The sequence below is a fragment of the Mya arenaria genome, chromosome 12 (assembly GCF_026914265.1).
Source record: "Mya arenaria isolate MELC-2E11 chromosome 12, ASM2691426v1".
Lineage (NCBI taxonomy): Eukaryota > Metazoa > Mollusca > Bivalvia > Myida > Myidae > Mya > Mya arenaria.
The window spans coordinates 54,786,344-54,801,099 of record NC_069133.1 but is presented as its reverse complement, the minus strand read 5'-3'; the positions used below and the strand labels follow the sequence as shown (position 1 = coordinate 54,801,099).

Below are 14,756 nucleotides of genomic sequence, written 5' to 3'. Positions count from 1 at the left end.
TGGTTAATTATTCGCTGACACCTGTAGGTCTACATGTATATTCAGGGAGAACTTCATTACTCCTAATGTATGGACCTGCATGTGTTTATGATTCTCTCATGTAAATAAAGTTCTTATATTTTTCGCTTTGTTTGTTTGTTCCAGTGTACCTGTCTGTTTGAAATCGGAACCTAATGTCTAATATTGATGTACGCTAACTTGATTACAGGTAAAGCGGAAACGAGGCTAATGTAATGGCGGAAGTGGTGATTCAGTACCTGTGAATTTCAAACTATTTTCCATAACTTTAGCTGTAAACATGAAGAGTATACATTGCTTGTTGTGTTTAACAATTGTTTTGACTTTTTTTATCGAAGGGATAAAAAGTCGTAAGTATACGTTTTGTCAATTCCTTGTATTTCTCTAAAATTTGCATTGTTTACAAATCATTGTCACCTGTACAGGTGAGGTGGTTATTGGTTTGATTAATATTTGTGTTCATTTTTTTAAACCATTGTATCAGTAGGTATTGAACACTCGTGATCACATCTCCTGGACTAACTATCATAATTTTCTTTAAGTTATTTGAAGAAAATCTAGTACTTTTAAGGTCAGGGATGCATGCTAGTTATAAATAATAATAATAATACAGTACGTCCATTTCCTGTTCACAGTTGGACAACTTTTTCATTTTTCGTCTCAAAATCAGTTGATGTCAGCATCAATACTTTTGATTCAGTCATGTAAGAACAATCACCATAGAACAGATCTCAATTATATGGAAATTTCATTTTTCTTAAAGCGTTAGTACACCTGATAGCCATAAAACACCTATTTATGATTGAAAAAAATAAATATTAAAAACTATGTTCTGATCATTAATCATCAGTCTTATATAACTGATACTCAGACAGTTACACAAAACTTTGACCATTCCAAGACAAAAAATTAGGAAGTCAATCAGTGCTTTAAAATTTGGTTATAGTATGGTTATGACAGGTGTAAATTGGATTAAACTTTTATAAATTACATTAAATTGAATCTATTTGAAGTTGGCTAAATTTAACATTCAGCTATAGGTACAAACATACATCATTTGCTACATTCAAATTTGTATCCTAGCTCTTATATGTGGCAAAATTAGTGACACATTATTCTCTACACTCACAACACTCAAGACATTCACATCGTTGCTACATTTGTGTCTTTTCACAACGTCCGTGAATGTTGCAAATGTTGCTCAGAGCATAAAAATCTAATATTATGAATGTCGGGGATGTCGTGAATGTTGCAAATATTAGAATTTTTTAATGTTGTTGAATGTTGCGAATGTTTCTTACACCTTTATTTGATTGTTGAATGTCAAATATCATTCACACATTATAATGCAATATAATAATACTGAAAGGCTTTTTCAAAGTGAACAGTTAGTTAATAACCAAAATTAAATACATTCAGAGCATAATGCATATGCTAATAAACACCATTAATGATATTTTTTGCCATAATTTCAGGGCATTTAGGTGGATTTTTTGTAATGAAACACATTTATAGAAAAGTGTCAAATTATTGGTAGCTTTTGGGCAGATTATAGAGATTCAAATGAAATTTCATGCCAAGATTTCAAAATAATCAGATAGTGTCAGAAAGTAATAATGTTTTATCATGTTTAATGTTAATACCGGTATATATGTTAATACCGGTATATATTGCACAAAAATGAGTCTGACATTCTACTTCATAAATGATGCATCTTATTTTTTTTTCTTCTTCAGAAGCATTGCCAGAAGCAGCTTTAGCTAGATGGTGTGTAACGACAGAAGCTGCAGAACAAAAGTGCAACGAGTTTGTCGATGCAATTCAAATGGTGATAGGGAAAGGGCAGCTTGCGCAGAAAGTCCGCAGTGTCTATAATGGACCAAAAGGTTACGACTTCAGTCAGATGCCCCAGCTGTCTTGTATTAGGGCTAACGACGAGTAAGTTCTTCTTATAGTACAATTTATAGTGAATAATAGGACTGGTGTTTCTTGTACATATGATTCTAATTACTTAGATGGTAGTGCCATTTTTGGGTTGTTCTAAAACTGCAAGTAACAATTTGATTGTATGTGTGTTTGTGTATATGTTATATATCAGAATCTATATGATGAACGTTCTTATGTTATTTACATTAAAACACAGTTTATGCCTGAAAAATTATGATCTTAATCCTTACGATCTTTGAAAAGGTACCTATAGGCCCCAATATCACAAAAATACTGAAGTCAATTCTCAATATCCATCTCAGCTCATATTAAAAAATCGCATCAAAAGTTAAAGAAAATCGTTTATGTCTATACTCTATTCAAAAACGCAATATCTCACAGAATATGTTGAATAACAAATTTGATTTCAAAGAAAACAATTCTGCTGAAAAGATTGTAATTGAGTACAACCAAACCAATGAGTCAATTACATGACAGTGGAACCTGGTTATTAAAATCACATACGTTGTTGTGAAGGCAGTCGGGCGGCGGTAAAATTACCCATGCTATCGAATCATTTTAGATTGGTTTGACATATAGTCAGTGACCAAACTTGGTATATAGGAAGAGTTAATGGAGACCTTTCATGGGATTGCATTGATACCACAAGGCTCAAGCTCAAGAATGAGCTGAGATTGAGTAATGACTTCATTACATGTACCTTCGTGATAAGGGGGCCTGGTGTCGTTTTCCTCAAGCTTATTATTAAGAAAATTTCAACAACAACAAACAAGCTGGTACTATGTTTGCTAATGTTTGTGGCAGTAAATTTACAAATCTTATAATTATTCCTCACAATTAAAAATTAGTAAAGTCTTCTGGAGCTGACTATTTATTGTAGAAATAAAGTTATCAACAACAAACATTTGTTTAAAATAATTGCTTATGACTGTCACGTCGCACACTTTTGGTAAGATGATGCTGCTGCATGTAGACAAAATAAAGACCAATATTGAAATATGCAATGACGTCTTAACCCCTTGCGGGCTATACAGTAAGAATGTCAAGTTTTCTCTACACCAATGACTGTTGGCCAATGTCAATATGTTACAATTGAGTAAATTATCAATTTTAAGAGAATACCATCTTTGTTAATCTATCAGAAAGTTCATTTTATGTCGTATTTTGCTTCAGTACTGTTTTAATGTAAGTGGACTCACAAGTACTATTTTGTTGCAGGTTTGAATGCATGAACTTGTTTGACAAGAATGAAGTGGACCTTATTACCTTAGAGGCCGGTCAGGGGTACTTTGCTGGACGATTCCATTCCATGAGACCCATCCTTGCTGAAAAATATGATACAGGTACTTGGACATTAGTTAGAATATACATTGCTGATGGTTATAACCTGTGGCTAAAATTGTTCAAACGTGAGACTTAGACTCTGATATTTCAATATTAAATAAAGAAACCATTTACTTTATGCAATAGAAGTACATTGTCATAAACAGGATAGTTTTTAGCTTGACTATTCGAAGAATAAGTGGGCTATACTACTCGCCCCAGCATCGGCGTCCAGTTAAAGTTTTAGGGCAAGTTGGGATTTTCACTTATAAGTCCAATACCCTACATTCAATTGACTTAATACTTCACACAGTTGTTCAGGGCCATCACATGATGAGGTTAGATACCTCCATATTATTCTTTACACAGATTATGGCCCCTGATTGACTATGGAACTTGGGTTAAAGTTTTATAGGGCAAGTTGGAATATTTATTAATAACTTCTAAATCCTTTGTTCAATTAACTTAATACTTCACACAGTTGTTCAGGACCATCCCACAATGAGGTTACATAACTCCATATTATCCTGAATACAAGTTATGGCCCTGATTGACTTATGTTAAAGTTTTAGGGCAAGTTGAGATTTTCACTTAAAACTCCAATACCATTCATTCAATTGACTTAATACTTCACACAGATGTTCAGAGCCATCACATAATGAGATAAGATAACTCCTTATTATCTTTTATACAAATTATGGCCCCTGATTGACTATGGAACTTAGGTTAAAGTTTTAGGGCAGGTTGGGATATTGTTTAATAACTTCTATACCCTTCATTCAATTGACTTAATATTTCACACTGTTGTTCAGGACCATCACCCAATGAGGTTACATAACTCCATACCCTTCATACAAGTTATGGCCCCTGAATGACTTAGGTTAAAGTTTTAGGCAAGTAAAAGTTAAGGGCAAGTTGAGATTTTCACTTAAAACTCCAATACCATTCATTCAATTGACTTAATACTTCACATAGATGTTCCGAGCCATCACATAATGAGATAAGATAACTCCATATTATCTTTTATACAAATTATGGCCCCTGATTGACTATGGAACTTAGGTTAAAGTTTTAGGGCAGGTTGGGATATTGTTTAATAACTTCTATACCCTTCATTCAATTGACTTAATACTTCACACTGTTGTTCAGGACCATCACCCAATGAGGTTACATAAATCCATACCCTTCATACAAGTTATGGCCCCTGATTGACTTAGGTTAAAGTTTTAGGCAAGTAAAAGTTAAGGGCAAGTTGGGATTTTAATAAAGAAAACTTCTATACCGTTCATTAAATGCACTTAATAAAATTCAAAATTATTTACGACTATCTTTACAACAAGAAACATAACTCCTTTTTAAGCCTAAATACAAGTTATGGCCCTTGAATTTTTTTTTTATTTTTTTTTATTTCCTTTGAAAGGCATATTTGTATATTCTTAACCACATTTTCATAATGGGAAATCAAGTTATTTGAATGACTTGCGTCATTGTTTGGGCAGGCTGGTGGGAGGGCAGCATCAAAGTCACCTTATGTATCAAATAATTTTAGTTAGGTTTGACATAAAGAGAACGTTATTGTATTCTAAGTCAAAGCGGCGTAGTCGAGTGCGCTGTCCTACGACGGCTCTTGTTTCTTTGTTATTCAGCTTCCATTGAAATTTCATTTGTGTTTCTTCAAAAGCACTACTAATTAGGTCATGCCCAATAGGGTTATTTTGCAAGGGCTCAACCCAGACTTAATACGGGAAGTATGTTTATGCCCCCAAATGATGGCATATAGTAATTATACTGTCTGTGTGTATGTCATGCATGGGATGATTTTATAATAACAATGCACAAACGTTCACCACATAAAGACAATGTGTGGCATGCAACACTCGGGTTACTAGCTCAAAGGTCAAGGTCATACTAAGAGGATGAAATATTTGGTGAAATTATGCAATTACATCATATAATTTGCATGGGATGAAATTAAGATATCAAGGCATGAAATATTTATGTTCAACGCATGAAGATAATGTGTCACACAAGACTGTCTTGTGCAGTTGAAATATTCATGCATTCAGTTGATTAATGAATTTTGTGGAATAAATACAAAGGTGAGTAAACAATTCATTGGGTATAGATGGTGAATATAAAATTTCTTTTCACAAATGTTTACCAAATAAAAACAAAGTGTCACTTGCAGGACACAGGTCCTTATCGTCATGCCAACAAATTTGGTGCTCATTGTAAATGGCATCACTCTTCACGGGCATTCAGGGACAGTTGTTACTAACAGTCACAGGTCTAGTTGTATTTCTATGCCGCCTTGTCATAAGCTCTTATATTATGGATGGAAAATGTCTATGTGCATATTGTAGTACTTGTCAATTACAGTTCCTGGAGCGCCGCTGGATTACTACGCTGTTGCTATAAAGAAGACAGGAAGTGTGGTGGCAATCAACAATTTGCAGAACAAGAATGCTTGTATGCCTGGTACGTATTAAGGTTTGAGTTTGCAGGAGGGAAAAAAAGTCTAGAAATAAAATGATATTATTTGCTGAAAATAAAATACATGGCAAGCCACTATGCATAGTGAACATTTTGCCTTACTAGTATCTATATCATTATATCATTTGACTTGCTATTCCACACTTGACTGGCATAATTATGTTACCGGGTAACAAGAAAACATTAGACCTTTTGATGTTTAATAGCATGAGTTTATTGTAGCTTTAAGTAGTTTTCATGGCATGTATAATTCCAATCATGCTTGTCATGATTTATTGATTATACAATATCAATATTAAACTTCTTGGTATATGGGCAGTCTGGGTTTACCGATATGGTTTATGCTGAAAGCCAACAGTTATCATACATTATGAATATTAAAATTCAACTTTAAATGGTTAATCAATGAATCGTTACTCAAGTATTACAATCATTTGTAGGATACTGTAGGTGGGCAGGCTTGGTGTTATGTACTGTGTAGATGGAGCTTAAGAAATGGTCACAAAAACTGAAACTGTCAGTTGGTACGGGGGCTGTTTGCCTGATATCTTTCAGCTGAAAACCAACATTTATTATGCATTGTCAACAGTTAACACCTTATTTTACCATATATAGCATATCACTGTACCATCCATCGCCCCTATTTGTTACAGGTATTGGTACGGGTGCTGGCTGGGTATACCCGATATCATTCATGTTGAAAGCGAACATGATGGAAGTGACGGAATGTAACGCCATTGTGAAGACGGTCACCAACTTCTACCAGCAGATGTGTCTGCCAGGAGCACTTAACTCATTCTACAATCAGTTCGGTAAGAGTGTTTCTCATTACTTTGATGTTAGGAATTAAATCATTCAACTCAGTCTTTCAATAAAAAAAACCCTGGGTCCTTATTGAATAATGTCCTGAGTCAGGGTTTGAGACTGTTTTGTTCTAAAAATGCTATTATAGGATTAGATATGGTCAACATCTGAAATAAATAATCTGTTTTACAATCAGGCACATATCTTTTGTCAAAAATAGTTATATTGTAGATAGATTAGAACATTTAAAATTCCAGTTTTCTGAGCCTGGGGGCCGTTTCAATTAATGGGTTTAGTTGTTACCACAATTATATTAAAACTGTTTAAACATCACTGATGGCAGTACATCGATTTAGTGCTGGCTTAAGTTCAATTCACACAAATTTGTAGGAAAACAAAGGACACTATTAAGATAATTCTAAGTTTCAGCTAAAATCAACTAAGATCTTTATTGAAACGGCCCTCTGTGTCTTTACTTCAGACCCAAGATGTTAGTAAATACGTCACCTGTATCACCTTAAATTAAATTCAAGCTTTGAAAGTAAAGCAAACAATACTTTTTTCTTTAAGGAAACAACCCAGCCAGTGTATGCGAGCTCTGTCGAGGCTCAGGAGAGGAGAAGTGCACGTCCAGTGACCCACATGCAGGCTTTGATGGGGCCCTCCGGTGCTTGAACAATGGAGGGGAGGTTGCTTTTGTCAGACACGATACCGTCATGACTAATGATCCTGCCAGTGCAGAGGTGAAGTTTTATTCCCATACCTTTCATTGTAAATCTGTTGCTAGTGACAATACACTGTATTTCAAGGATGGTAATTCTTGACTTTAATAATAGTCGAGTTATGCCCCATAATGAACTAAGAAGAACAGGCGAGCATGGGCATCTGCAGAGGGTGCTCTTGTTATTGATATCACCACCTGGATAACAAGTATTGGGGATGTTATGTTATGATTGATATCAAATGGATTGGCTGTTATATAATGTTAATGCTGACATAAACACCTATGGCCATAATCAAGTTTTTGAAAATGTTTAACATTGTTTCTGTTTTATTTTTTTGTTTAATTTTGAGCATATATTTACAGAACTACCAGCTCGTGTGCTCAGACCTGACCTCAAGGGGCGTAGATGAGTTTGAGAGTTGCAACTTTGGCAAAGTTCCCAACGACATTGTGATGACTACAGGCCTTAAATCGGATGCTGTTGTCAAGAAACTCAAGGAATTTCTGATCCAAACCTCTGACTGGTTTGGATTTGATGGACCATACAAGGCAAACTTCTCCATGTTCACATCGACAAGCGTTGACTATTTGGAGCGTAAAAACGTGATGTTTAACGATGCAACCAAGATGCTAGTAGATGTCGGGTCAGAGAGGGACAGATACTACACATGGATCAGTAATATTTTATGCCCCCAAAGATTGGCATATTTAAAACACATTGTCCATATGGCCATCTGTCAAGTTTTCTATGTTTGGTCTGTAACTTTGTCATGCAGGGAGGGATTTTAAATTAAACCAACACATGAGTCCATTACATAAAGGTGCAAGACCCATGACCCTACCACACTAAGTCTAAGAATTTAATCATTATTGAATTTTGAATATATTCACATACAGTGTAGTTGGTTGTGTCAAGGCTTTAACTTTTGTCATGCAGGGAGGGATTTTAAAATTTCTTGGCACATGTGTTTGTTACACAAAGATGATGTGTGGCATTTTCTATATTTCCTTTTTTACTTGTATTGCTTCATTAATACACAGTCATATAACACATCATACTGCTTAATTTATCAACCCCCCACACTTGAGTTCAGCTATCATGAGGTCTTGCCTGTGCTTATAGTTAATGTTAGCTCTTCCTGAATGTAGGCATATTAGTTAATATGGTCTTGTTAAAAAAAAAATCTTAAATGGTTGCTGTTATTTGATAACTATTAGAGTGTACCAAAAAAGGTCAATTTCAATTACATGTCAGCTGCAAAATTTTAAAATTTATTTGCAGAAGTTTTCCAATCATTTTTGAAAGATCTTTATTTCCTTAACTATATGTTAAAATCCAGATTCAGCTCCTGCTTTTGTAGGTACTTTGATAGCTTTGATGTCATTAGCGTCAGCCTCTTTGAACCTGTGCAAGAATGTTACTATTTCTGAAAAATCATCCAAGATTTTCACATGAAGCTATGCCCTCATATTGACTGAAAAAAACAACAGACAAGCCTTTACACTGGCATCCGCTTGCATTCATCTTGTCTGATAAAACTATAACATTGATACAGATATCCATTGATAAATGAAAATTACATTTTACCCTTTAATCATAGATGACGAGTTCCGATCAAACCTTCTCAATCTGAACATCTGTCCGATCGATGTGGTGCGACTGTGTGTGATATCTGACGCGGAGCGCGAGAAGTGTGAACGTATGGTGGAGGTGTTTCGTGGGAAGGACATCAAGCCAGATATGGACTGTATACAGACCAGCAGCACCCTCGACTGCATGAAGCTTCTCTCCACCGGAGACGCTGATCTCTGCATGCTGGACGCTGGCGATGTATACAGGGCTGGAAAGTAAGCAATCTTAGATTTTTAGCTGGTGACATTATCAAGCATAAGAAACATTTGTCATGGTTCACAGGTCTGTCAGAGCTGGGTGTATGACTTACAGATTTTGATAGATGGGTCATCACCATGGCTTGTGTAAAGACAACATATTATAATTATTCATGTACACCTCAAAGTATTAATAGATATTGTCCATCAACTTCTGTGTTAACTTTAGACAAACCTGTAAAGGATTATGTTGATATATGTTACAATGTGAGGGATGGATGTTGAATCATTTCAATTTGTTATTTCAGGCAATATAATCTGGTGCCCATTGCTGCTGAGGACTACGGAGACATGACGGGTACATACAAGGTCGTGGCAGCAGCCAGAAAACGTGACTTGTATATGACACTGTTTAATCTCAAAGGTAAATTTAAAAAAAAATGATTATGTTTTGCCAGATGTTAAGTGCCATACTTATAGTTTGCCCTGTAAACAAAATAAGTAATCAACATTTTGCGGAATCTAAGTGGAAGCTAAACTAAGGTTGCTTGACTTGTATTTGTCCCTGTTACTTTTGGTATTTAATTAAAGACGAGCTGTTTAAGTAACATGATGTTATTTCAAATATCTACCTAGCAAAGGCTGGAGCATGACTCTGTCAGCTGCATGACACCTTAAGCTATCAGTTTCCATCACACTCAAACAAGAGGAATTGATATAAACTAATCTATATTGTTTGCCTAACTTGTATAATTGTACGATTCAGACTACCGTGCATGTCATGCGGGTATTGGTCGTGGTGATGGTTGGATCATCCCTCTTAATATCTACATTGAGACACAGCAGTTCATCCCGGCACAATGCACCATCTTCAACAATCTGGGTGAGTGGTGTGTTTTAAGACTTCCGAAAGTTTCTTTATTCTGTTCTCTATGAAAAACGAATGGAGCTTGTGAGCTTCATTCATTAGAACAAGTTTTCCTTATATTATATACATGTATCTTTAGCATTGTTTAAAAACTTCAGAGAAATGATCAGCTTCGGTCAGCTTCGATTGGCAATATTACTTCTTAAATTGATTAATCACATTATTTCCCTAGAGTTAAAAATGTCACGTCTTAAAGTTTTGTTGCTTTTTAATTGCTACAAAGAGTTTTAAATTATTTTAATGCAATACAGTATCCACAGTACGGTATAAACAAGGAGACCAACCAAAAATGGCCATGTTCATAAGTCACAACCAGTCAACAAGTGACCATTTCTAACAAAATGATTTGTAAACTCTTCCATGTGAGCTGTTCTTGCAGAGCTAATTCCCTGGTTTCCTGGAGGAAAAATACAACTGTTGTTGGGAATCAGTCATTCTGAGCGAGTAGCCAGTCTACATAGCTTCTGAGAAAAATATTGTATACCCTTGCAGGTGAGCTGTTTTCCAGGAGCTGCATTCCTGGTGCCCTGGATGAGGAATACAACCCAAGTGGGAAACCAGTCAATCTGTGCGAGGCATGTCAGGGTGGAGGATACAGGAAGTGCAAGCGTAACAGCGACGAGCTCTACTATGGCGCCACTGGAGCATTCAGATGCCTCACTGAATGTAAGTTATGTTTTAGTATTGGTTGTTTTGTGTCAAGATTGAGTAGGGTTGCAAATGAATGGTATTTGAATATCCAAGTAGTTAAGCAGTTTCTCTAAATAGGTACTTTGTTAAGAAATACACTATTAAAAGTTGCTGTCAACTTTGCTTAATGAAAATTTAGAACTTTCTTGGGTATGCAGGAGTTTTCACTTCTTTAAAGATCTACATGCAGTAGTTTTCTATCAAAAATATTTCATACATTTTTTATTAGATTTTCCGAAAGATTTGATCATCTATGTGAAAGAAAAAGGCAGTATATAAAATAAGCATCATCTATCTTATGAACAGTTCTTAATCTTCTTGTATATTTTACCAGTGGGTGGAGACATTGCCTTTGTCCATCATCTGACTGTGGGGGACAACACTGATGGTCGAAACCAGGCAATCTGGGCTCGTAATCGCCGCTCGGACGACTACGAACTACTGTGTAAGGATGGAACGAGAACCAGCATTGTGAACTGGGCCAACTGTTACCTGGGGGAGGTGCCGGGGGCTGCGCTCATGACGAGCGGGTTCGTCACGCAGCAACGAAGAGACATCTATTGGAACATCTTCAGCTACGGACAACAATTCTTCTCTTCAGATATGTAAGTTGAATCTTAATATTATATGATAACTTTTAATTATTTTAAAGATTTTTAAAACAGTTTGATCTTTTTGTTAGGTAAATTTTATTGTAAAATATATTTAGATCAATTGGTCACATTCCCCCCCCCAAAAAAAGAGATAAAAATAGTAAAAGTTGTTAAATTCATGAAGAAAAAAAACACAATTTGACTTGTAGAATATGGTCCAACTTTTCTCATAGTGAAGAGTCATTTGATTTGATGGAAAGTGAGTTGCTCCCTAAGTCATTTTTTTTTGTGTGTATGAAGTCCAGTTAACTGTTCTGTTCAAATCAATGTAAGAACTAGTATGTTCTCCATCTAATATTAATGTTGAATGTATTTTCTTGAAGCCAAGTAGATGGAATGTAAGTACATATAGCCTGTGTGAAAATGAAACCCAACAAGTGAAGTCCAACTCCCTGAGTGATTCTATGTTGTCATTAACAACCTGTCATGTGCAAATATCTTCCAGGTCTACATGCGCAAAAACATCTGTTGATCAATTTTCTGTTTTCTTACTTTCACATTTTGTCATGTTTACAATTGTTAAGTTTTGTTTACCTTTGTTCAGGTCTGCATTTTGTCTTTTCAGACATTACTGTTTATTTGTTTATAAGACTATGATGAGAATCGATTTTGAAGCCTGAAGCTTAAGTATTTATGATATATTATAATAACGAAATGCTATTACTGTGTCATTGTTGCGATTGTTCAGAACTTTGTTAAAGTTAACAATATCGTTAACCACACCGTTGTTAACCAAACAGTTGTTAACTTTTAAAGGTGGAATACTTTATGCTGTGTGCTGATATTCAAATTAAACAAGCGCAGCTGAAATGTTTGTCTCAAAATACTGCAGATCACAAGTGTGTCTATGAAACTTCCAGAGTAGTAAAGATTTGAAAGTTGACTACGATGACGGTAACAACAAGTGAACATTAACAAATTTCAGAACAATTGGTCGTTTGTTATATACTTATTAAGCATGTTAATGTTGCATGGGAAAATATACAGAGGCATTAATGTTGTCAAACAGAATTTTTCTTTTGCATGGTTGTGTCTGATAAAGAATTCAGATTGGATATTGATAGGAGGAATAAATAGTTTGATAAAAGTTGTAGAATGTGAACTAATGCCCAAGGTGTGGTTCCAATGCTTGCCTTCCATCCTCTCTAATACCTGGTCATACTAATTTTGCTTCTTCATAATAAGATTTACTGTTGTTCTTTTTGATCCAGAGGGAGTACTTTATGACATATTAACAATGTTTTACTTTTAAGAAATGACGTTTTGAGTCAAATAAGAGGGACATTATAGGACCCTGATGATAAAGTGATAGTCAACTCTGAATTGTGTCCAGAATAAGTCAATTACTTTTAACTTCTTGGTTTCAGTGACGGTGACTTTCACATGTTTGACTCAGGGCTATTCTACACAGATCTGATCTTCACTGATGAAGCTGTCCGCCTTATTCCCGTCTCACCGGAGCGTCAGAACTACAAGGACTACTTGGGCTGGGACTTCATTAACCAGATCCACAATCTCGATGAATATCAGTGCGTCCCTGTGCCAGGAAGTTCCTCAATCTTCCACCCTAGTTACACGCTCATTTTGGTTGCCATGGCAATATATTCTTTGTTTTCGTCATAGTGATACTCTTGTGACATATGTTTACAGCAATAACTGTTGTGAATATTACCATTTTGTAAAACAAAAAAGATTTTGGCAATATTGAAAAGAATAATGGAAGAGAAATTTTGTGGAGAAATTCTGTGGAGAATTTTTTGAACAATTCTCTATTTGTGTACAAGAATATTTGTCCAAACAGTTTGTCTTTCTATCATGACACATTAGGTTACCAGTAGGCCAGTAGTTCTTGGACACTTTTTGAGTTCTTTATTTTGAAGATATCTGAATAACATTTTCTTTATAATAAATGCCAGCTCATTTTCTATTCATTAAATGCAAAATTAACTGGAGTAAAACTGGTTGTATGGTAAAGAAGTTGGAATTTTGTTAATAGTGATCAACTTTTGGTATTTAATTAAAAATAATCCTTACCTGTTGGAAATTGTTGGCACATACATATATATGTTTATTTAAAATAAGATGAAAATCACGACTTTCCAAGAACTACTACTGTCAGAGAATGTCACGCCTACTGGAATGTCTTCTGGTGTACACAGTTTAAAAATGTGAATTTTACAATGACATTTCATGTGCATAAAATGTACAACTTATCACATATCCATGTGGTTATATCATTCCAGAATTGTTGTGATTATATAATGGTGTATATACAAATATGTATATTTAGAATTATTTTTATACTGTACCATGGATAGAGTTTTTAAAGTGCTCGTACTTATATTGTTATGCAGTTAATAACTTTATTGTTTTGAATATTATTTTATAATTTATGTACTTTAATGTTATTGATGTCAACTTTTTAATACATGTTTTTACATGGTGGTTAATAATTAAAAATCAACAAAGGAAAACATCAGTTCAAAGGTATATTTTGAGGATGTAAGTGATTCTGGGCACTCTTTTTTTAGGTAATAGATAAGGCTTTTATAACATTTGTTTCGAATATTGTGTGTACTGTTGTTGACTGTAAAGTCGAATTTGAATGTTGCAATACCTGCAAGAAAAAAAATGTAAATATGTATATACATCATTTGTACAATTTTCAAAACATTCCCGAAGTTGAAATGATTTTTGTGCATCTTTTACTACTGAAAAGAAATTTGGTATACGAAGGACACAAACTTTTTACAATGAAATTTATGATGCAACAATTTTTGTTTATATATTCAGGAATAAGGATAAAAGAAACATTCTAGTTGAGCAATATAAGAAAAACAACATTAAATTATAGTATTTATTATCCATATGCAATTCCCATTCATTTTTGCATACAAACAACTTTCAGTAACAAATTATGCTCCTTAGACCAAAATCATGAAGAATATTATATCAATTCATTAAGGCTATTCCATTTAAACATATAACCCCGGCAGGGGGAAAAAATAATTGCCTTCCCCCTGTGTGTGTGATATGTTTTACTTGAATAGCCCTTATTTCACATTCCTGTATACGTATCTTTTACTTTGTACATATCATATTGATAATACATGTGACATGTCCTTGAATTAGAAAATCATTTCTCTTCTGTGTATTCCTTTATTCATTAATCTACATTTTCTACACTCATTTTTGTAAAACAAAATAAATATAAAATACTCCCTTACTTTTCTTGTTATTCTATTTAAAAATAAATTTGATCAGAAAGTGTCTGATGGAGTGCAGCATAACGTCCACTTCCCTCCAAGGTTAGTGGGTGTCTGTAGGAGAATGCAGGAGTGCCTGG

At 34.7% G+C, this 14,756-nt stretch overlaps 1 protein-coding gene across 1 annotated transcript; it reads left to right on the top strand.

Moving 5' to 3' along the window:
- Positions 1–219: 219 nt before the first annotated feature.
- On the top strand, positions 220–14,636 carry LOC128211770 (melanotransferrin-like). Its single transcript, XM_052916818.1, has 13 exons — positions 220–368; positions 1,755–1,956; positions 3,184–3,308; positions 5,668–5,766; positions 6,435–6,593; positions 7,156–7,328; positions 7,673–7,985; positions 8,911–9,157; positions 9,448–9,563; positions 9,906–10,022; positions 10,560–10,733; positions 11,092–11,362; positions 12,778–14,636. Exons 1-13 carry the CDS (start codon positions 299–301, stop codon positions 13,031–13,033), a joined length of 2,322 nt encoding a protein of 773 aa, XP_052772778.1. The 5' UTR covers positions 220–298; the 3' UTR covers positions 13,034–14,636.
- Positions 14,637–14,756: the final 120 nt, after the last annotated feature.

What these genes read in the sequence shown, in the direction of transcription:
- LOC128211770 (XM_052916818.1), top strand. Translation starts at nt 299, where the DNA reads ATGAAGAGTATACATTGCTTGTTGTGTTTAACAATTGTTTTGACTTTT. An exon ending in GATGTATACAGGGCTGGAAA is followed by an intron (nt 9,158 to 9,447) that starts GTAAGCAATCTT and finishes TTGTTATTTCAG; the next exon opens with GCAATATAATCTGGTGCCCA. An exon ending in CAATTCTTCTCTTCAGATAT is followed by an intron (nt 11,363 to 12,777) that starts GTAAGTTGAATC and finishes TCTTGGTTTCAG; the next exon opens with TGACGGTGACTTTCACATGT.